This window comes from Podarcis filfolensis, assembly GCF_964270895.1.
Source record: "Podarcis filfolensis genome assembly, chromosome: 3".
In the NCBI taxonomy this organism is placed as follows: domain Eukaryota; kingdom Metazoa; phylum Chordata; class Lepidosauria; order Squamata; family Lacertidae; genus Podarcis; species Podarcis filfolensis.
This window is the reverse complement of record NC_139606.1, coordinates 73,400,327-73,423,462: the sequence shown is the minus strand read 5'-3', so window position 1 is coordinate 73,423,462 and position 23,136 is coordinate 73,400,327. Positions and strand designations below refer to the sequence as shown.

General features: G+C 42.2%; 2 protein-coding genes across 4 annotated transcripts; both read right to left on the bottom strand.

Annotated features, from left to right (window-relative positions):
• Positions 1-365: 365 nt before the first annotated feature.
• LOC310759159 (sulfotransferase 6B1-like) lies at positions 366-10,133 on the bottom strand. Its single transcript, XM_083606091.1, has 7 exons — positions 9,581-10,133; positions 8,455-8,600; positions 6,717-6,806; positions 6,472-6,595; positions 3,852-3,946; positions 2,554-2,710; positions 366-1,398 (listed from the first exon to the last, which is right to left on the bottom strand). Exons 1-7 carry the CDS (start codon positions 9,861-9,863, stop codon positions 1,268-1,270), a joined length of 1,026 nt encoding a protein of 341 aa, XP_083462217.1. The 5' UTR covers positions 9,864-10,133; the 3' UTR covers positions 366-1,267.
• A 149-nt stretch (positions 10,134-10,282) lies between these two features.
• Positions 10,283-22,743, bottom strand: LOC310759163 (sulfotransferase 6B1-like). Of its 3 annotated transcripts, XM_083606100.1 has the most exons (9): positions 22,257-22,743; positions 20,326-20,858; positions 17,796-18,048; positions 16,308-16,453; positions 15,750-15,839; positions 15,507-15,630; positions 14,866-14,960; positions 12,987-13,143; positions 10,283-11,527 (listed from the first exon to the last, which is right to left on the bottom strand). In XM_083606100.1, the coding sequence occupies exons 3-9, from the start codon at positions 17,995-17,997 to the stop codon at positions 11,397-11,399; spliced, it is 945 nt and encodes a 314-aa protein (XP_083462226.1). In that variant the 5' UTR covers positions 17,998-18,048; positions 20,326-20,858; positions 22,257-22,743; the 3' UTR covers positions 10,283-11,396. The 3 variants fall into 3 exon arrangements, with proteins under 3 accessions (XP_083462226.1, XP_083462225.1, XP_083462227.1); XM_083606099.1 differs by lacking the exons at positions 20,326-20,858; positions 22,257-22,743 and having other exon boundaries at positions 17,796-19,467; XM_083606101.1 differs by lacking the exons at positions 15,750-15,839; positions 20,326-20,858; positions 22,257-22,743 and having other exon boundaries at positions 17,796-19,459.
• Between the last annotated feature and the right edge of the window lie 393 nt (positions 22,744-23,136).

Genomic DNA, 23,136 nt, shown 5'->3' with positions numbered 1-23,136 from the left:
GATCATCAGTCTCTATCCTGGCCCATTCAGGTGCATTAGAGTCTAATTCTGATCTCCAGAACATAGCCTGGGAAATCAAGTACGCTTTGTAATACATAAATTGGGGAGAGTAGATCTTCTTTGCGCGACTATGAGCTTAATTTAGAAAAAGCAGTATGCGACTTTATGCCTGCGCCCCAAATAAACTTCCCAAACAGCTTGCCTAAAGGGAGGGTGAGCGGGGAAGACCTCTTAAAATATACATTGTATTTCTTTCTTCTTAACATGTGCATTCTAAGTGCACTTCTTAAAATATGCATTCTGTCAGGCAGCAGAGAAACCAACCCCCACGGCAGGTTGCCAGGAACGGACAAGACAAGGAAAAGTCCTTTACATCTGCTTTTATTCAATATTCACAAAGAGAGGCTTGGGAATGTAGCCTTTTGGAATAATGGCATCGTCCCGTGTGAATCTCCACCCCCTCCGTCTCTCCCACTTCCTCATTTGTCAATCTCATAGTCTCTCCTTCAGGTGCTGAAAAGTGCCCTCTGCTTTTGAGCTCTTTGCTCTCCTACTTTCAAGTCTCACCGGATTCTGGGAGGGGGAATCCAGAATGCTTTCTAAAGAAACTGAGTCCGTCAGCTGTTGCTCCCCTTCTTCTTCTTCTTCTTCTTCCTCCTCCTCCTCCTCCTCCTCCTCCTCCTCCTCCTCCTCCTCCTCTCCCATTATTTCCCAGCTTTTCCCCTCATCTGCCTCTGAGCTGTGACCTCCCTCAAACCCCTGCTGTAATTCTGAACTGTCTTCCTCTTCTCTGGAAGGGTCAGGCTGGGGAGGCGGTCTCCACCATTCCTCCTCTGCCCAGTCCCTGACACATTATAATACATAGTTTCAACTGGAAGCTGCTTTGCAATGCTCAGAGAAAAGCAAAATCTGAAGGATAACTATGTTCTGATTCATATAATAGTCCATGAACAGAGATCAAGTCAGTTTGAATTAAGATCCACAAAGAAAAAATTCCTCAAGCATCCATAATTTAAACAGGCCATCCTACTTAAATATCAAAACTGCTGAAATTGCAAGACACAGGAAACATTATGGCTCCATCAATGTATTGATACACAGAGTGGCTGGGGAAACCCAGCCAGGCAGGGTGGGGGTATAAATATATTATTATTATTATTATTATTATTATTATTATTATTATTATTATTATTGAAAGTGACAAAGCTAATTGTATTCCAAGAGACAATGCAGGAGGCAGGCAGCCCTTCAAATATAGGTTGCCTCCTCAGATCTTGCAGTAAACCTCATACTTCATCTTTGCTCCTAGTTTGCTTTTGGCTAAACACTCTTCAAACTTTCTGTCCATTTCTTGGTTCTGAGATTCTGAGAACAGGCTTTTCCAGTCACCGACAGATCCTGCAAATGTTTAAGATAAATGAATAGTTGTAACATATATTCAGAAGGTATTTTATTAAGCTGGAGTCTCTTCAGTGGGGTGGATTTGCAGCAATGGCTTCGCAGACGCAGTGTCACTGCGACTTGCTTGAAAAGGGAGCAGATGGCAAAGAGGGGCAGCAAAATTATGGCAGTGTGATGGCAGTCTTTTACAAAGGAACTTTTCATTGCAGCTAAATCAAATTTAACTTTAAAAGAGGATAGTGGATTGGTTCTCGCTTCACAATAGGGTAGACAATTATGCAATGTCAAAAAAAGTGGATTTGCATACATTTGAATAGAAATACATCTCACCAGATTGAGGAATACCCCAAGTGACTTGCCAACCTTGGACTGGACAGCCCTCAAACAGAGGACACCTTTAGCTAGAGAACGACTAGGAACAGCTCTTAAAAATAGATCACTGTCTTCTGTAAAGAAGGACTCATGGGCATCCTATTCCACAATCTCCAACCATCTCTTATGGGATGTATGTCCAAGTGATATTTGAAAAATCACCACCAGTTTCTCTTTTAAAATGTATTATCCAATTTAACTACTTCTGACACCAAAGTAGGAGACACAAAAGACAGGACTGCCTGATGGTGTGAGGGGGGCCTTGGTATAGTTCCTTCTGATGGATCCCTCCCATGCCAAGTCCCCCATATAACATGGGTGCCCTCTTAGCTCTTGGAAACAGGGTGCAGAATCAAATCTTTGTGGGAAATCTAAGTGGTGGCTCCCAGTTGCTCAGTGCTGTCCACTACTGGGGAGGGGAAATATGTGGACAGGAGAGTCCAGAGCAGGCATTAGAAGGGGGTCCCAATGGGGCATGAGGAAGTTCCCAAGTTTGCTGCATGTTCATACCAGAGACATGATGATGTTAGCTTTTTCTCCAGCATAATCCTCAACAATTTCTGAGCTGATTTTATTCAATCAAACATGGATTCCTTTTCCTTGCCTTGAAATCACAGGTCTGGACTGAAAATTAAACCTTGCAACCCTTTGTGGCATCACTACTTTACAAAAGCATGCACAAAAAATAACTTGATAAGTAACTGTAGATAGTTGTGATCACTTAGCAGGCAACTATTGGTGAAGAATCTTATTAACTCCCACCATACTCTAGAAATTTACCTTTGCGGAAAAGAACATCTCCAAATGCTCCATGAGTTTCAGCGGATTTCTGCTTCATAGCTTTGAAGCTGCCTTTTTCTGCAACACTTTTAATTTCTTCTTCAGTCAGGGAAAACCCAAAGAATTTAGCTATTTTTTGCAATCCTGAATGTAGATCCTTTTGTTTTTTCATAAACAAGAGAGAGCATATTGCATATGTCAAAAACATTACATCTATAGTGGAGCAAAAGTAATGTGTTTGTTAAGTTAACCCAACATCATCTACTACTCAGTAGTCCAAAGATTTCACTACCTTTTTGTCAATCTCAATTAAATACCTATTTAGGCATATGGACATATGAAGCTATATGTTTAAATTAGGAATGATGGATTATTTTTTTTGTATGTCAGCTGGTAATGTTTTTTTCCCTTTCTTTTTGTTATATTTTAAAATAACATTACTTAAAAATATGAAAATAAAAATGATGTTTTAACTCTACACTGAAGGTGGAGACCAATGTCATATAAAAAGAAACTCACTCAAGTGGGTTCTTCAGCTCTGATATCAGCCCTGCTTCCTCCTGGCCTTGTAATAGTGGCAGGTGTAGAGTGACCTAGGTATCCGTTGAGAGGTATTCTAGCCTAATACATGCTTTTGCTTTCAAAACTCTGGCCAGAAGAAACCAGCGTAGGCCACCAGCCTACACAACAACTGTGTTATGAGCATTTCAGAAAACAGTCAGGCAAGAAATGGCATGTCTGTGTTCGGATTCCTGCTCTGTGTTTGTAGTCATGGGATTGTTGTCCATCACGTGACGGTGTATGTTTTCATTCCATAGAGTGGGAAGCGACGGAGACAGGATGTTTTGGTATTACTGTGTTCCAGAAAATGGGACTATTGTCCTTGTTCTTTCTCTCTTTGCTATCTGATGAGGAAGAGGAAGGAGCTAAATCAGAATGCTCCGAGTGTATTATATGTAAATAAACGTAGATTAGCCAAAATGCTGTGCTACTGAGTTCTGTTACGCAAACTGTGAATACTCTGTGGATCCCTAAGTGTGCTGATGCTTCTTGGTAACAGTTGCTGTGATGTTTGGGCTGAAGAAAGCTTTGGAAGCTCCCAAATGACAGACCAGGAGGGAGAGAACTTGCCAGTCGGGCATATGTCTCTGCCAGGGTCCTACATGAGAATAGGACGATCCTAACAGTCTGTGTGCACTCATCATAAAGTGTCCTTGTGCATTTATCTCTTCGACAGCAGTTCACAAAGAAACCTAGTTTTGATATCCCTGGGGGGGGGGGGCTAATGTTATCCTCACCTCCTTTAGTTCTTCGTAACATATGCCCATGACATTTTCATCATCAATGTACTTGTCCCATTCTGAGACATGGTCAAAGTAGGAGCCCCAACATACTGGATAAAAAGGAGAAGAGAGCTGCATGATATCAACATTTTAAAGCTTATCATTATAAGCAAATCCAGCTATACAAATTAGAATTGCTGGGGGAAGCAGCACTGTTTTCCACAACAAACACATTGAAGTAGAAACTATACAAATTAGAGGAGCATTTCATCAGTTTTTCCTTTTTGTGGGGGAGTTTAAGAGGTTCCTAGTGGTTTCCTTTTGATGCGCAGAAGCTAGTAGCTTTATTTTCCAACTTTTTCCCCAAATAACCCAGACACAGCATTTTATGTCATTCTGAGTGGAAAGAATGTGTGACCCACCAGTACCCTACCAGAGTAAGCTCGCCAAAACATCTTCACCATTTTTGTGGCATCATCCCTGGTTTCTTCCATGCCCAGAGCCCCCTAGAATTCACACATACACCTTAGAGCCTTAACGCAAAAACTATCTAAGAACTTTAAGCTCACCACTAGCATACACACATAAACTCACCTGCATACAAACATGTGGGAACTCTCATTGGACTGGCATTCCCATTCATGGGGACATGGATGTTTTAAGAAGGCATGTACATGATGGCTGTCATGGTCTGGCTGGATGCACAGGAGTGGTGAGAGACACCAGCTGGGGAATCCCAAAGGGAACCTCCAAGTGATGACAGCTCAGAGCCCAGGGAATTGGTGGTGGGACAATGATGAGTTGTCAGAGGGAGAAGAGGGAGCAGGCTGGGAAGAGGGGGTGTCAGAAGCTGAAGAGGGGAAAGGGTTTAGTGAGCAGCAGGAGGCTGGGGCAGAGAGCAGTCCAGAATCAGAGACAGAAGTGGAGACTGGAGAGGAGAGGCGTCAAGAGGCAAAGATCAGGCAGGCTGCTGAAGAATCCAGGGGGTCTTCCCCTCCTGCTGCAACTAGGTACCCCCCTGGTCTCCCAGAACCCGTAGGGGTATAAAGAGGGCAGAGTAGAGGCAGGCAAGGTGATGGAGCCTCAGATTGCTTGGAAAGGAATTGGGGGAGGAGTAGTCTTAGGCAGATGCAGGAGGCGGGGGGACCTTTAGTCCTTGCAACTGCCTCATTGGGGCAAGATCTAATGGGAGGAATTGCTGTGCTCACTAGACCTGAGCTGTTTTGTCTCTTTGAATAAAGAGTTAACTTCACCGACACATTGTGAGTTATTGCTGACCTGCTCTCGATTCCCGCCCTGACAATATAGGATTTTAAAGGTTGAAACCAGCACATTGAAATTAGCTTAGATACGTACTGGCAAACAGTGCAGCTCATGTAGGTCTAGGGTCTGGATACTGAGGTCCAGCGCCGAGGGCCTTCGAGAAGCGAAGTTACAGGGAACCAGGCAGAGGGCTTTCTCGGTTGTGGCGCCCACCCTGTGGAATGCCCACCCATCAGATGTCAAAGAAATAAACAACTATCTGTCTTTTAGAAGACATCTGAAGGCAGCCCTGTTTAGAGATGCTTTTTATATTTGATGAATTATTGTATTTAATATTTTGCTGGAAAATGCCCAGAGTGGCTGGGGAAATCCAGCCAGATTGGCAGTGTATAAATAAATTATTATTATTATTATTATTATTATTATTATTATTATTATTATTATCAGGTTATATGTGGCCAAAGGTTAGTGTCAGGGAACTGTCATCTGAGACGAAGGAGGTGAAAGGGCTCATGGAGGGTGAGAGAGACCACTCAGCGGAGGAGGGGACCAGCAGGGGGAGAAGTGGAGTTCCAAGGGAAAGTGAGTCGGAGGGAGGGCTCAGAGACACTTCAAGCGAGAACAGTGGGGAGGTTTCAGGACCTCCCGTAGGGACACCCACTCCTCGGCGGAAACTGTCACGCCGAGAGTCCAGAAGACGCGTTTCCGTTAAGGAGCTTTTATGCTGGAAGAAGTTCCGTAAACGCCCACTGTCCGATTCAACGAGCGATTGATGGAGCCATGCTTAAGGAGCTCCATCACAGACAGAGGTTTGGGAACTTAGCCAAACTCTGAGGGATCAGGATTTTACGCACAAGCAGCTCACCATCCCATCACAGTTAGCATCCAACAGAAGTTATGCCGCTAGATTCTGGAGTGACTGATGTTGCCGGTCCATCTTCAAAGGCAGAACCAGGTAAAAGCACACTAGAGTAGTCAAGCAGTTATCATACATTGGAGCCAACTCCTAGGGGCCGAGGTCTCCCTTCGCCCTCCCCCCATAAAATATTTGAGGTGGCCAGCTCCCACCCAAAGTTGATGGACATTTCCATTCAAATTGTGTCTGTGTGCTACTTCCTGAGATTGATTATGCGGGGCAGGGCTTACCTGCCCCTCCTGATATTTTATTCAAGTTGGCACCCTTCTTTCCATAGCATTCTTGACTGAGTCTAGGTCCTAAGTCTCTCGGAAAGGATGAAGCTGGCATATTAACCAGAGCGGACAGTACACACTCTCAGCTTCTGCTGCCACCTTGATATCGAAGTGGGGTGCTGGATCCAGAACCTCTTCCCATATATTATTTTTGACATTTGCTGTAAAATAAAAAGGATACCTTGTCCATTCATAAAATCTGTGAAATATGCATCCCATGTTGCATTAGGAAAGCCAGGAAAATTATTGTTGAAATGAAAATAAGACACCACTGTATCTTTGGGATTCCGAGTCAGCACCAGTATCTGAAACACAAAGATATAAATCACGCTTTAAGATTGTGCTCTTAATGCTCTGAAATAACATTTAAGTGAATGCTGTAGTAACGCAGTCTTAGCTGAAAGACTATAAGATGCATGTACTCACCTTGGCTTTACTTTTGAAAATAGATTTGGGTAGTAAATGAGGAGGGAGATGAGTTACTATGATCCTTCTGGAAGGAAATTTCGTCATCCTCTTAAATAAGATAGGAAATAAACACTATGGTCAATTTTGAATTTAATCAGTTCATTTCTTTGTTACATTGTAGTATGAATTGCAATGGAAACACTTCCTTTGAGATTTTTCACTAGATCTATTTTTATTTTATTTATTTAATCCCTAGCCTGCTTGGTTCCTATATGTCTACATAACACACAAAGCGCTCTTCCCAATTCTGATTTTCAAACACAGCTACCACTGTTCTGGGAAACATTTTTTGAATATGTGTCATGTAAATAAAACTCTTTGATTGTGTGCACAGTTATCACTATTTTACAGTTAATTTTTTTAAAAACCTGGTGTTAAAGAATGATGGATAAACTGCCAACTGACCAGGAAAAAGGAAAAAGAAACATGATGATGAGCTAGATTTCTGGCACTGGCAGATTTCTCAGCTTACATAACAGTTTATTTGTGCTGCTGTTAGTACAGATGACACAGTGAAATCAACATCTGCAAGGGAAAGTGCATCTCCAATCTAAACCAAACAAAAATTGCAAACCCTCTTCCATGACTTCAGGTGAGGTTGTACCTCCCTGGTACATGTTATTATTATGCCCCATGTCTTCAATCTACTCTTAGGCTAAAAAGAATAATAGTCAGAGATGGGAATACATGCGACTGCACCATGAAATGACATGAAACAAGTTCAGAAAATAAATACATAAATAAACTTGCTTCAGAGACACTGTGTCCATCAGGCCATGAATACTTTGGCTTGGCCATCTATGCCCCTCAGGCTGACGCTACATAATCACCTGGCCAACTGCTACCAAGCCGCAGCTTCTTATACAGTGGTACCTCAGGATGCGAACGGGCTCCGTTCCGGAGCCCCGTTCGCATCCCAAACAGAACGCAAGATGCGACAGCGCGTCTGTGCGTGTGCGGGTCACATTTCGCCGCTTCCGCACATGCGCGTGACAGCATTTTGACTGGAAGTAACACGCTCCATTACTTCCGGGTCACTGCATAGTGCAACCTGAAAACGCTCAACCTGAAGCGTATTTATCCTGAGGTATGACTGTAGTTAAAAATAGGGGAAAAGACAGAAACTGGCCACCTCATCAAAATATTACTCCCCTCATCCCAAAGTGATGCAATTCCCCCCCCCCCCACAAATATAAGCAAAATCTCCATAGAAGGTTTTCCCCAAACACCAAAATGTGCTAGGGAAAGCATTAAGGCAGATCCCCACTGTACATTTAAAGTATGTTCAACGCGCATTTGTAACAGAGCTCACAGAGCTACAATTCCCAGCAAACAAACAGTTCCCAACTGTAACAAACTATAGTTTTCAGGATTCTTTGAGGGAAGTTAAATGTGTGGTGTGGCTCTGCAGTAAGTTGAACAGATAAGTTGAACACCCAATTGATTGGAAAGAGTGTGTGCTGCTGGTTGACATGAGCTCATCATATATGGAGGAAGGCCATTGTTATTTCCCTCTAGCACAGGAATCCAAATGTCTGCTCCTTGGGTGACAGAGATCTGCATGCCATTCAAGGGGATCTGATGCTTCCTAAACTTATTTTTTAAAAGAGTGGTTCTCCTAGACAATGAGCACTGTCTGTCTGCTTTTCAGAGACTAATTAATGTCAGTGATGGTGCTGATTGCTGATGAACTAACCTTGATGGCGTCTAGATCCTCAAACTCAAGACGTGGAGGTACTGCCAATTCCTCTTCAATTGCCATTCTTCTTTTATATTCCTCTTCTGTATATTTGCCAGCCCTGAATTCCAAGTCATGTAGCATGGTGTCAAGCCAGTTTGTACCTGGATGAGATGCAAAATGTCTGGGGCATGTGCTTCATGCTTCTTTTTAATAACTTGCTCATGGAAATCCCTGCTGCTCAAGGACACTGTCCTCAAATAAAGAATTTGTCCAAAATGTATAAGTTATGATTAAATTGGCATTTAAAAGACGAAATTGTTAAGGATGTAAGGATATAATGGTAAAATGGGCCCAAGACTTCAGATATACAATAGAATTGGAGAAATGAGAAAATCTTTGGAAATATGATATCAAAGTTACAGCCTGCTATTTAAAGAAAGAAAACTTTTTAAAAATGATGTATAGGTGGTACCTCACTCCATCAAAATTGGTGAATATGAACAAAAAAAAATCAGTAGTAAGTACTGGAAATGTAACTATAAGGATGGGAATCTATTCCACACGTGTCTTTAGAAAGCATTCCAGACCCCCCCTCCCAGAACCTGGTGAGCCTTGAAAGTAGGAGAGTGGAGGGCTCAGAAGCAAAGAGCCCTTAGCACCACCCGTAGAATAGATGATGAATGAGGAAGTGGGAGAGAAAGAGATGAGAGATTTACTCGGGGCAACGCCATTATTCCAAGAGGCTGCGTTTCCAAGCCTCTCTCTGTAAATGTTGAATAAAAGGCAGATGGTAAGAACTTTTCCTTGTCTTATCCATTCCTAACAACCTGCCACAGGGGTTGGTTCCTCTGCCTCCTGACAGTAATGAAATTATTAATGGTCAGACATGAATGTGTAGTCTGGGGGTGAAGCCAAATCAGACAGTTCTCCATTTTTTAGTATATCGATAGGGAGAGTCATATAAGTACTTCTCCTATGACTCTTTACTCATCATGGTTGGGCTATTGATATTCCTTGGCTATATGTAACTGCACCTATGTAATTTGTTTTTCATACTGAATATGTTCCACGTATGGTTATGTTCTTCATATACTGCCTTTCATAAGACATTTTTGTTAGGGTGGAAAAGATGGCTACTCACCTGTTTTAGGATATCCTACCAGGATCACATCATCCGTTCTGGCTTCAAAGGTTTCAAGAGCTTGGAAATTTTCTAGCTTGCAAACAGCAAGAGGATACAAAATCCCTTTATAGGTAAATAGCTTATCTTCTGGAGCTAGCTTCTCACCATCAGCCAACAACTTGTCCAGAATTTCAATACGTTTCCTGTTCGTGTTCATCTTTGTATCTGATGGGATGGACACTTGATGAAGACTGAGATTTGAGCTATTCTGCCTGAACAGATTAATACTTATGCTGATCATAAAAAGTTAATATATTACCAAGATTACGATTCATATCTGGTGATGCAGTTCACAGTGTAAAGTTACTGTTTAACCAAGATGCCTGTAAAGTACCTCTAGCCTTACATTTCCCATTCCATGTTCACAGCTGTCCTTGACATTTGGGCTTCTGATTCTTTCAGAAGTCATCAGCATCAAGAATAGTTTTGCTGGATCAGTTCAAAAGCCATCTTACCTAGCACCAGGTTCTCACAGAAATTGGTTTAGTGTCTTCAGAAAACAGTCACTGTGTGTGTGAAGCAGGCGAGAGAGACTCATTAGTAAGTGTGGTAAACAATGAAAAGTGTCAGTAAGTTGTACAGCAGCCATAATACCATGTATATGTCCGTTGATTGAAATTATAGCAGTGTAAATAAATGATTTTAGACCACCACTTCCAATGGTTTGTAAAATAGTGTTATTTTCCAACAGCATTTTACAAGAAGATAAACAATGAGCCATACACAGTTGATAACCTTCATCCCATATCAGCTAGTTTCTTCTGCTTTTGTCTTAAGAGAGCTATTTATTTCTCTGGCTAAGTTTTCTTAAACTATTGCACACAGTAGTATGAACTACTGTGGCCACACCCTTACGTAAAAGCTTTGCTTTAAATGCCTTATCTTGGCGTTCTGAGACCAAATGCCACCCTTCAAAGTTTAGCACCTCAGGCTCTGAGAATGAGGAAGTGAGTGGGGAAGGAGTTAGCACCAATTAAACTGAGCTGACTGCAGCTTCTGGGAGCTTATGACCAGAGCCTGTGACCAGGACTCATAAACAGGGGAATTTGTGAGGATGTTGAGCAGGGAAGGCCCTTGGTGCTGTCTCATGGTATGCATAGACCCAAGAGACATGGGAGATGAGGAAGCTGCTTCAGTGACCTGCAACACCTGTACCATGTTTGTCTTCCTCCCAGAGAACATGCAAAAGTACACTTGTGGCAACTGGAAACTGGTTGCCTTGTTGGAAGAGAAGGTATAGCAACTTGAGGCCTACCTAGCCCTACTTTGAGCTACAGAGCAAGAATTTTTGAATAGAGTTGAGTGGACCATGCTGGACTAGTAACACAGGTGGGGTGCCCCTAGAGAGGAAGAAGATTGCCCACTGCAAGTGATGAACCCCTGGAGGAACATGACACACAGAAGAAGGGCTGTCAGGAGCCATGCTGCATCACTGGAGCTGCAACATGGATTCCACACGCTCACCTCACAGTTTCAACTGGGAGCTGCTTTGCAAAATTCAGTTAAATGCGAAATCTGAAGGATAACCAATTTTTATACAATAGTCCATGCGCAGAGATCAAGTCAGTTTGAATTAAGATCCACAAAGAACAAATTCCTCAAGCATCCATTATTTAATCAGGTCAACCTGCTTAAATATCAAAACTGCTGGAATTGCAAGGAAACATTATGGCTTCCTCAATGTTCTGTACAGGTACACAGAAAGAGACAAAGCTAATTGTATTTCAGGAGAGCATGGAGGAGTCAGGCAGCCCTTCGAATCTAGGTTGCGTCATCAGCTCTTGCAGTAAACCTCATACTTCATCTTTGCTCCGAGTTTGCTTTTGGCTAAACACTCTTTAAATCTTCTGTCCACTTCTTGGCTCTGAGATTCAGAGAAAAGGCTTTTCCAGTCACCGACAGATCCTGCAAACATTTGAGATAAATGACTAGTCTTAACATATATTCAGAAGGTATTTTATTAAACTGGGGTCTCTTCAGTGGGGTGGATTTGCAGTGCCATGGCCACTTGCTGGAAAGGGAAAGGAAAAACCAAGACAGCAATGAAGTCAATACTGTGTGATGGCAGCAATAGGTGTTCTGCTGTTGCTCCTGTGCAGCCCCACCCTTGCCACTTGCTTAGCCTTCCCTTCCCCTGAAAAGCAGCAGTGGCTCCACTGTTGGAAGGCTGTGGTTTCACCTCTGTTCCACTGAGCCTGCTGCTCCTATTGACTCCTTTGGAATTTGTTAGCTAAAGGAGGTAACTGACCTTGACAGAAAGGAGCTATAATTGTTTGCTCCTCAGTCAAACATCACACAGCTGCTGTTAGGATTTACTATGAAACATGCACTCACCGTGCATAAGTCTCTCACACAGGAGCTGTTAATTACAACTAAGTCAAAATTAACTTTAAAAGAGGTCAGTGCATTGGTTCTCGCTTGACAATAGGGTAGACAGTTATGCAATGTCAAAAAAAAGTGGATTTGCATACATTTAAATAAAAATACATATCACCAGATTGGGGAATACACCAAGTGACTTGTGTGCTCTTTAAACAAACCTTGGACTGGACAGCCCTCAAACAGTGGACACCTTTAGCTAGAGAACGACTAGGAACAGCTCTTAAAAATAGATCACTGTCTTCTGTAAAGAAGGATTCATGGGCATCCTATTCCACAATCTCCAGCCATCTCTTGTGGGATGTGTGTCCAAGTGATATTTGAAAAATCACCACCAGTTTCTCTTTTAAAATGTATTATCCAATTTAACTACTTCTGACACCAAAGTAGGAGACACAAAAGACAGGACTGCCTGATGGTGTGAGGGGGACCTTGGTATAGTTCCTTCTGATGGATCCCTCCCATGCCAAGTCCCCCATATAACATGGGTGCCCTCTTAGCTCTTGGAAACAGGGGGCAGAATCAAATCATTGTGGGAAATCTAAGTGCTGGCTCCCAGTTGTGCTGTCTACTACTGGGGAAAAAATATGTGAACAGGAGAGTCCAGAGCAGGCATTAGAATGGGGTCCCAATGGGGCATCAGCAAGTTCCCCAGGATGCTGCATGTTGATACCAGAGACATGGTGATGGGAGCTTTTTCTCCATCACAAACCTCAACAACCTCTGGGCTGATTTTATAGAATCAAATACAGATTCCTATTCGCATACCCTGTGTTCTTGAATGATAAATAAAAATCCAGAAGAAGAACTTGGATGCCTTGAAATCACAGATCTGGACTGAAAATTAAACCCTTTGTGGCATCCCTACCTTTAAGAAGGTTACGCAAAAAATAACTTGATAAGTAACTATACATAGTTGTGATCACTTAGCAGGCAACTATTGGTGAATAACCTTATCAACCCCCACCCCACCCTTGAAATTTACCTTTGCGGAAAAGAACATCTCCAAATGTTCCATGAGTTTCAGTGGATTTTTGCTTCATAGCTTTGAAACTGCAATTTTCTACAACACTTTTAATTTCTTCTTCGTTCACGGAAAAACCGAAGAATTTAGCGATTTTTTGCAATCCTAAATTTGGATCCTTTCCCCCCCCCCGAAAACAAGAGATAACATGTCAAAACAGTATATTCAGTCCTTTCATTTTAGCTGTACGCAACAGTATGTAGTACTGCCACCTTTGGGGGGGGAGGTGGCACAAGGGCTCTTGGAAGCATTTGTCCAGCTTAGGACAAGGAGGCACAATGCTCTGACAGGATCCTGGAGGCCTGCTGTCTCCTTCCCAAAGTCAGGCAATGGAGGCTTCTTCACCCAAGCAGCAGCGCCCTGGTAGGTGGGTGGGTGGATGAGGGAGAATCAAGCAGCTACTCTGCCCTCACCGCCCAGACTTGGCATCAGGCCACACCCCCACACTGGCTCCTCCCCCTGCCTGCTGGTGAGTACTGACACTTTTTTCAATAAAAAAGCACTGATTGCATCTAGTAATGCAAAAGTAATGTGTCTGTTAAATTAACTTAGTACCATCTACTACTACAGGTCTGATGGCGGGGTATAAATAAATTATTATTATTACTACTACTACTACTACTACTACACTTTGTCAATCTGATTTAAATACCTATTTAGGCATATGGACATATAAATCTATATGCTTGAATTAGGATTGATGGGTTTATTTTTATTGTACATGTTGGCTGGCTTCCCCCCCCCCTTTCTTTTTGTTATATGCCCATAAAATAATTTAAAAATATAAAAGTTCTAACTCTACACTGAAGGTGGAGACCAACCCAAAGAATTCAGCTTTTTCCCCCTTCTTCTTCTTTTTTGCAATCCTGAATGTTGATCTCCCACCCCCCCAAAAAAACCAAGAGATAACATATTGCATATGTCAAAACATTACATCTATAGTGGGGCAAAAGTAATGTGTCTCAACATCATCTACTACTCAGTAGTCCAAAGAATTCACTACCCTTTTGTCAATCTCTTTTAAATACCTATTTAGGCATATGGACATATGAAGCTATATGTTTAAATTAGGATTGATGGATTACCATTTTTGTATGTCAGCTGGCAATGTTTTTTCCCTTTCTTTTTGTTATATTTTGAAATAACATTACTCAAAACTCTGGCCAGAAGAAACCATCTCTTTGGCTTAGCTACCAGCGTAGGCCACAAGCCTACACAACAACTGTGTTATGAGCATATCAGGAAACGGTCAGGCATGAAATGGCATGTCCGTGTTCGGATTCCTGCTCCGTGTTTGTAGTCATGGGATTGTTGTCCATCACGTGACGGTGTATGTTTTCATTCCACAGAGTGGGAAGTGACGGAGACAGGATGTTTTGGTATTACTGTGTTCCAGAAAATGGGACTATTGTCCTTTGTTCTTTCTCTCTTTGCTATCTGATGAGAAAGCGGAAGGAGCTAAATCAGAATGCTCCGAGTGTATTATATGTAAGCAAACGTAGATTAGCCAAAATGCTGTGCTACTGAGTTCTGTTACACAAACTGTGAATACTCTGTGGATCCCTAAGTGTGCTGATGCATCTTGGTATCAGTCGCTGTGATGTATGGGCTGAAGAAACTTTGGAAGCTCCCGAACAACAGACCAGGAGGGAGAGAACATGCCAGTTGGGCATGTGTCTCTACCAGGGTCCTACACGAGAATAGGACGATCCTAACAGTCCGTGTGCACTCATCACAGACAGGACATTCTCGTATAAAGTGTCCTTGTGCATTTATCTCTTCGACAGCATTTCACAAAGAAACCTAGTTTTTATATCCCTGGGGCTAATGTGAACCTCACCTCCTTAAGTTCTTCGTAACATATGCCCATGACATTTTCATCATCAATGTACTTGTCCCATTCTGAGACATGGTCAAAGTAGGAGCCCCAACACACTGGATAAAAAGGAGAAGAAAGCTACATGATATCAACATTTTAACACTTAACAGGCTCTCTGCTAGCGTACTCACATAAACTCGCCTGCATACACACATGTGGAAACGCTCATTGTATCTGCTTCCCCATGCATGTGGATACTGATGTTTTAAGAATGCATGTGCCTGCATGTAGGTTTTTAAATGTTGAAGCCAGCACTTTGAAATTAGCCTAGATACAAATTGGGAAACAGCACAGCTCATGAAGGTCCACTATCACAAGTCGTGCTGCTAGATTCTGGACAGATGGACGATACTGGCCCATCTTCAAAGGCAACCCCAGCTAAAGCACATTACAGTAGTCAAGTCAACAGGTTGCCATAGCATTCATGACAGTGTCTAGGTCCAAAGTCCCTAGGAAAGGATTCAGTGGGCATATTAACCAAAGGTTAACACTCCCAGCTTCTGCTGCCACCTGGACATCAGAATTGGGGGGGGGGGCAGATGCAGGACCTCTTCCCATCCTTTGAACCACACTTGCATGTTTTTGTTTCAAAATAAGGATACCTTTTCCATTCATAAAATCTGTGAAATATGCATTCCATGTTGAATTAGGAAGGACGGAAAGGTTATTGTTAAAATGAAAATAAGACACCATTGTATCCTTTGGATTCCGAATCAGCACCAGTATCTGAAACACAAAGATAAATCACGCTTTAAGAATGTGCTCATAATACTCTGAAATAACATTTAAGTGAATGCTGCTGTAAAGGAATCATAGCTGAAAGAATATAAGATGCATGTACTCACCTTGGCTTTACTTTTCAAAATAGATTTGGGTAGCAAATGAGGAGGGAGATGAGTTACTATGATCCTTCTTGAAGGTAATTTTGTCATCCTCTTAAATAAGATAGGAAATAAGCACTGTGGTCAATCCATTCCTTTCTTCACTACCTTGTAAATTGCATGTAACAGAAACATTTCATTCTAGATCTTTCATTGGAGTATTTTTATTCTATTTATTTAATTCCTTGCCTGCTCAGTTCCTATGTGTTGACAACATACAAAGGGCCCTTCACAAATTATAGCTTTCAGGCATAGCTACCATTTCTCTGGAGAAAATTGAATATGCGTCATGTGATAAATACAACTCTTTTATTGTGTGCACAGTCACCCACATGTTTTTATATTTCCTGTAAGGTGCCCAGAGTACCTGAGGAATCCTAGCATGATGGGTGCATAATAATAATAATAATAATAATAATAATAATAATAATAATAGGTGTTTTTTAAAAAAAACAACTGTGCTTAAAATGCTTTTCAGAGATGAAATAAAGTCAGTGATGTGCTAATTGCTGATGAACTAACCTTGAATGCATCTAGATTTCCAAATTCAAGGCGTGAAGGCACTAATAATTCCTCTCCAATAGCCTTTCTTCTTTCCTTTTCCTCTTCTGTATATTTCCCAGCTCTGATTTCCAAGCCGCTGAGCATGGTTTCAAGCCAATTTGTACCTGAAGCAGATGACTTATGTCTTATGTATGTACTTGAGACTGGCACACATGACCACTCTGGCTTCATGCTGCTTTTAAATATTTTGCTCATGAAAATCCCTGCTGCTCAAGGACACTGCCCACAAATGTCCCCTGGTATCCTTTACTGGTGACTTCTCACCAATGAGAACTGCATGGGCAGAAAACCTCAGGGGATTGTGGTTATACAGGTAATATCCGTGTGTCGCCCCTACTGACTGACAGATGGGGACTACAGCACTATGACTTAGGGATGGGTGAATTGGTCGGTTTTGGTTTCTCTCAAAGCTTGAGATCTTTCTGAACTTTTGGAGTTCTGGATTAATTGGACTTGTTGAGATGCCAGAATGTTGAAGTAATTGGTTTTATTTATGAAGGAACCAATGCATTAGGAATTCAGCAATGTTCTCATTTTTTTCTTTCTGAATATTGCAGATATGTGCTTCAGTTCATTGGTCATCCTGCTCCCTTCACATTACATGATAATTGATACTGATAAGTTGATATATGAATAAATTGACATTGAGGGCATCTCAAAAAAGCAAACTTGATGTAATTGCACATACAATTCTGTCAAGACTCTTTTTGAATGGACATGTGGGCACAGTAACAGCCCCACAGAAAATAAATTGTGCTGTAGTTGCATGTACAAGCCAGTGGCGTAGCGTGGGGGTGCAGGAGGGGCTGGCCACACCGGGCGCAACATCTGGGGGGGGCGTGCTCACACTAACTAATCTAGTGGAAGAGACTCGAGTGCTAAAATCCACGGGTTAGGGGGCACAAATTACTTGCCTTTCCCCGGGCGCTGACAACCCACCCTACGCCACTGGTACAAGCACAACAACTTTGCTTTTGTTGAAGTGTTTTATCAAACTACATGTGCACATTGCTGTCATCAGGGTGTGGGAGAGGGGAGAAGTAAATGATCTAAAGATGTGGAGAACAGAGTCGTGATGTCCATGCATCAATTCTGAATTTTGGACATTCTATTATAAATGAACTTTTAATCTTGACTTTATTTTGACTAGATCAATAATGGAATTATCAATGATCAAACATGAATGTGTAATCTGGGGGTGAAGTCAAATCAGACAGTTCTCCATTTTTTTGAGTATATAAACAGGGAGAGTCATATAAGTACTCCTCCCATGACTCCTTCCTCATCGTGGTTGGGCTATATAGATTCATCGTAAAATCTTGGCTATATGTAACTGCACCTTTATAAATTGTTTTTTATACTGAATATGTTCCATGTATGGTTATGTTCTTCATATACTGCCTTTCATAAGACATCTTTGTTAGGGTAGAAAATATGGCTACTCACCTGTTTTAGGATATCCTACCAAGATCACATCTTCCATTCTGGCATCAAAGGTTTCAAGAGCTTGGAAATTTTCTAGCTTGCAAACAGCAAGAGGATACAAAATCCCTTTATAGGTAAATAGCTTATCTTCTGGAGCTAGCTTCTCACCATCAGCCAACAACTTGTCCAGAATTTCAATCCCATGTTTACCTCTCATGGCCATCTTTGTGTCTGATGGGACGGGCACTTCAAGAAAACTAATATTTTCTGTATTCTGCCCAAACAGAACAAAGTTAATTAGATTACCACAGTTGCAGTTTGTATCTGCTAAGACATTCAGAATGTAAAGTTACTCTTTAACCAAGATTGCTGGAAGATGTCTAGAAAACATCTCTAGCTTTTGCATTCCCATTGCATGTTAACATAAGGTTACCAGACGTTCCCATTTCCTGGGGACAGTCCCCGGGTTTAAAAATCAGTCCCCATATAAAATCCATTTTGTTGCTCAACCCCCTTTACAACTGTGCTTTGGGGCCCTGCAGATTTATGTTCTTTCTCTTGAGCTACTTAATATTGACATTGCTATTGGGAAACCTTTGCAGCTCGAGGGTCACATTCCTGCAAGATTCCAGGAGCCACATGCCAGTGCTGGGCAGGATGAGAGGCCAAAGTAGACAGAGCAATGAATGCAAATTTTTACCTTTCTATAGTAGGTACACCCACACGTAGCCCATTTTAGCATTTATCCAGGTAAGCCAGAGTCATTATCAGAATCCAGCCAGATAGAAACCCTCATGAAGAGTATGAAACATGGCCTGTGAGGGGGGTCGTTTGAGGAGAGGAGTGTGTTGCTTGGGAGGGATATGTCCTGGAGAGATTCCCAAGGGCAGATAAAGAGGCTTCGGGGCCATATTTGGCCTGTGGACCTGAGGTTCCCCACCCCTGATCTACAGGGAACTCCCAGGAGAGGTCATCTAGAGATGTGGGTGGAGATATCACCAGTATATGGGTGACACTCAGCTTTCCCTCTCTTTTCTGTCAGATGCAGGGGAGGCTGTGGGTGTCCTGAATCAATGCTTGGGCATGGCAATGGGCTGGATGAAGGTGAATAGACTCAATCCAGGCAAAATGACGGTGCTGTAGGTGGGTGATTCATACACCCAGCTGAATAGGGTTCAACCTGTTCTGAACAGGGTTGGCATTCCATCTAAAGAATCAGGTTCTCATCCTGGGGTCAGTTACTGATCCAGCTTTGTCATTAGTGGTTAAAGGGACCTCTGTGGTTTCTTTCTATCAGCTTCAGCTGAAATGCCAGCAGCAACCGTACCTAGGTTGAGATAGCTTGGCCACTGTCACTGCCTATTCAGACTATTGTGACATGGTATATGGCAGGTGGCTTTAAGGACAGCCCAGATTCTGCAGAATAACTAATGGAACTGGGCAGTTGGATCATATTGCACTACTGCTTTGGTCGGCCAATTTAAGGTGATGGTTATTATCCTTTTAACCTGACTTGGGACCAGGTTACTTGAAAGATCAGCTTCTACCATATATACCCCCCTACCAGTCATGGCATGGCTATACATTATCTCCTGTAAGAGAGGCAGCATACCTCAGAAAAGCAGTTGCTGGGAAACAAAAATACCTAACAAGTTGTTCTCTCTACAGGGCAGTAAGAACACTAGTGAAATTGTATTGTGAGTACAAGCAACTGGAGTGTTGTTTTCTAGCAGCGTTTTACAAGAAGATAAACCATAAGACAGCACAAAGAGTAATATGAAGTTGAAGACTTTTATTCCATATCAGGTGGTGTCTTCTGCTGCTGTCTCAAGAGAGCTATCTATTTATCTGACGAGGTTTGCTTAAACTTTTACACACTAGGAAGGTATGAACTTTTGGTTCCACACCCTTACACAAAAACTTTGTTTTAAATGCTTTAACTTGGTTTTCCCGGAACTTAAACCCCACCCTTTGACGTTTGGTGCCCCAGGGCCTATGAAACATAAGAGCTCTTGCCTCTCTAGTCTGGTGTGTGGTTTCCCACAGAAGCCTCTGAAGCCCCCATGGGAAGCCCACCAGCAACCACAGGAAGGCAACAGCCGTCTTCTGCTCTTGTTTGCCAGCAAATGGGATTCAAATGCTGCCCCTGACCGTGGAGGTAGAGTGGTAGTCATTTTGACTAGTAGCCTTATTCTCTACGAATTTGTCTAATAGCCTGAATTCTTGCCATCTCCACATCTGGTTAGTGTGAGAATGTTGAGGAAGGTAGGAGAGGATATATTGATTAAATATTATCCCTCCTCACTCACGCTACTTGAGCAAACAGCAGAGCACATTCCATTGCGGATTGCTGGAAGCAAGCTGATGATTTGTTAGAATCCTTTAAATTAAGCAATGTAGTCTGGCTTGTCTGGTCTGGCTTGTTCCTGGTAAGTTTCCCCTTTATTTCCCTTTTAAAATAATAATAATAATAATAATAATAATAATAATAATAATAATAACAACAACAACACAACAGTCTTCTTTAAAAGTAAGAGTAAAGTTGACTTACATTCAGTTCACAGCAGTAATCTAAAGGTAGGCTTTATCTTGTGCTTACATTTACATTTGTGGAGAAAAGAAGTCTGAGCTGGGCTGCAGACTTTCTGTCCTCTGTAAGGAAGAGCCAGAAGAGGAGGTCCATGCCCATCTACCTGGTCACACACAAGGGGAGGAGGCTCCAGAGCAGGTATGACAGGAACTGGAGCCACATTCCCCTGCGTGTCCACTCTAGGCAAAAGGAAAATGTTGCATTTGACTGCATCAGTGATGATACATCCCACAGTTAGGTACTGTGCAGATTCCAGCAAACTGCTTTCACCAAGGCTTCTGGGACAAAGGAATAGAACCTCCATTTCTGAATATGTGAAATCCAGTAGTTATTCATATCTGTCTCCAGTCCAGATACATCTATCACTCTATTTTTTAACTTTTAAATTTGTCATATGCAAAACATAATCTGCTCAAAAAAGTAGTCTTCAAAATCATTATACCAAATTTAAAAATGGAAATTAAAATTCTTAAACATTTTCCAGCTTAGGAAGTCTTTCTTCTTTCTGTTTTTTTTTTTATAATATTTTTATTTTTCCATATAGACACAATACAACAGACATAAACATACAAAAACAAAAACAAAACAAAAAACATGTATCATTTCATATCCTGATTTCATATCCTATCTTCCCCGACTTCCTCATGCCTCCCCTTTCTGTATTCCAAATTCTTATCGATTGTTCAGCAAATCTTCCCTTATTTTAATTTAAATTTAGACTATTCTTCCTTATTCTCCTTATCATAACCATTGCTAATAGTAACCATTTACTTTCCAGTCCAACATCATTCTAACTTTCATTAACTTTGTAATATTTCTTTAAATAGTCCTTAAATTTTTTCCATTCTTCTTGCGCTGCTTCTCTTCCCTGGTTTCGGATTCTGCTCGTCATTTCTGCCAGGCCCATATAGTCTATCACCTTCATCTGCCATTCTTCCAGTGTGGGTAGTTCTCGCGTCTTCCAGTACTTCGCAATGAGTATTCTAGCTGCTGTTGTAGCATACATAAAGAAAGTTATATCCGTCTTTAACACCCCTTGGCTGACAATACCCAAGAGAAAGGCCTCTGGTTTCTTGGGGAAAGTATATTTAAATACCTTTTTAAGTTCATTATAGATCATTTCCCAGAATGCCTTAATCTTCGGGCAAGTCCACCAAAGATGAAAAAATGTACCTTCAGTTTCTTTACATTTCCAACATTTGTTGTCAGGCACATGGTAAATCTTTGCAAGCTTGACTGGGGTTATGTACCACCTATATATCATTTTCATAATATTTTCTCTTAAGGCATTACATGCCGTAAATTTTATCCCGGTGGTCCACAACTTTTCCCAATCAGCAAACAAAATATTATGACCAATGTCCTGAGCCCATTTAATCATGACCGATTTAACCGTTTCATCTTGTGTATTCCATTTCAGCAGCAAATTGTACATTTTGGACAAATTCTTGGTACTGGGTTCTAACAGTTCTATCTCCAATTTTGATTTTTCCACCTGGAAGCCAATTTTACTGTCCAGTTTAAACGCTTCATTTATTTGATGGTAGTGAAACCAGTCTCTCACCTTCCCTTTTAATTTCTCAAAACTCTGCAATCTCAATTTGTCCCCTTCCTTTTCCAAAATTTCCCAGTATCTTGGCCACTTGGACTCCATATTTAACTTTTTAACTGCCTTAGCTTCCATTGGCGACAGCCACCTTGGAGTTTTATTTTCCAGCAAGTCTTTATATCTGACCCAGACATTTAATAGTGCTTTTCTGACAATATGATTTTTGAAACTTTTATGTGCTTTAACCTTGTCATACCACAAATATGCATGCCACCCAAAAATGTTATTAAAACCTTCCAAATCCAAAATGTCTGTGTTTTCAAGAAGTAGCCATTCTTTCAGCCTTTCTTCTTTCTGTTCTAGTAATTAGGTCAGGCATCCCGAATGTTTGAGGCCCTCCAGAGGTTTTGGGACTACAACTCCCATCATCCTTAGCTAACAGGACCAATGGTCAGGGATGATGGGAGTTGTAGTCGCAAAACAACTGGAGGGTCGTGTTTGGGGGTGCCTGAATTAGGTGAATGATACCACACAAGTCTGCTCACCCCTCGTGAGGCAGCGTTACAGGATGGCAGAGGCTTCACAGGGGCCCCGACGAGGGAACTGAAACAGTGGTGCCCTACTTGGTAGACGGTGGGGGCTTAAGCCCCCTCTGCCTATCAGGAACTGGATCCTAGCCTGCACCCGGTTTTGGTGAATGGGGATGCAGGCTGGGGACTTGGGCTGAGCCAGGGGGCAGAGCCGACAGAGCAGGTAGGCTTCCCTCGGATCCACCCATTGGCCATTTAAGCAGCCCGCACCTGGGGCACTACCTGTTTGTTCCTTCGCCGGGTTTTCTTCCCTGCCCACCCACCCTCAGTTTCAGCTGATAGTCAATGACTTTGCTGTGGCTATGGTGGTCGCTGTTCTTTATGGGGCCGGGTAGGAATTTGCCCACCGGGCTAATTGGCACCGACCTGGTGGTTTTGCTTACCTCATAGCAATTGTCACAACCAGTTTGGCATTGGGTCAATCCTTTGTTTTGGATGGAGGGGAGGTTGTAGTCTCTGCCTGCCCCTCCAAATGCTGGGGTATCCCGTTAAAGGGATCCAGGGGGAGTGGCCATGTCTGTGTGCCCAGGCAGGGTCAGGGCTGAAGGCACTCCCCCAGACGGCGGTCCCCATGGGTGTCACCCTTGTTGGGAATTCCATTCCACCCTTTGCTGCAGATATGTGGATTGTTAC

What these genes read in the sequence shown, in the direction of transcription:
- LOC310759163 (XM_083606100.1), bottom strand. Translation starts at nt 17,997, where the DNA reads ATGGCCATGAGAGGTAAACATGGGATTGAAATTCTGGACAAGTTGTTG. An exon ending in GAAATCTAGATGCATTCAAG is followed by an intron (nt 15,840 to 16,307) that starts GTTAGTTCATCA and finishes ATCTTATTTAAG; the next exon opens with AGGATGACAAAATTACCTTC. An exon ending in AGATTTTATGAATGGAAAAG is followed by an intron (nt 14,961 to 15,506) that starts GTATCCTTATTT and finishes CTTTTTATCCAG; the next exon opens with TGTGTTGGGGCTCCTACTTT.
- LOC310759159 (XM_083606091.1), bottom strand. Translation starts at nt 9,863, where the DNA reads ATGATCAGCATAAGTATTAATCTGTTCAGGCAGAATAGCTCAAATCTC. An exon ending in AGGATCTAGACGCCATCAAG is followed by an intron (nt 6,807 to 8,454) that starts GTTAGTTCATCA and finishes ATCTTATTTAAG; the next exon opens with AGGATGACGAAATTTCCTTC. An exon ending in AGATGTTCTTTTCCGCAAAG is followed by an intron (nt 1,399 to 2,553) that starts GTAAATTTCTAG and finishes AAACATTTGCAG; the next exon opens with GATCTGTCGGTGACTGGAAA.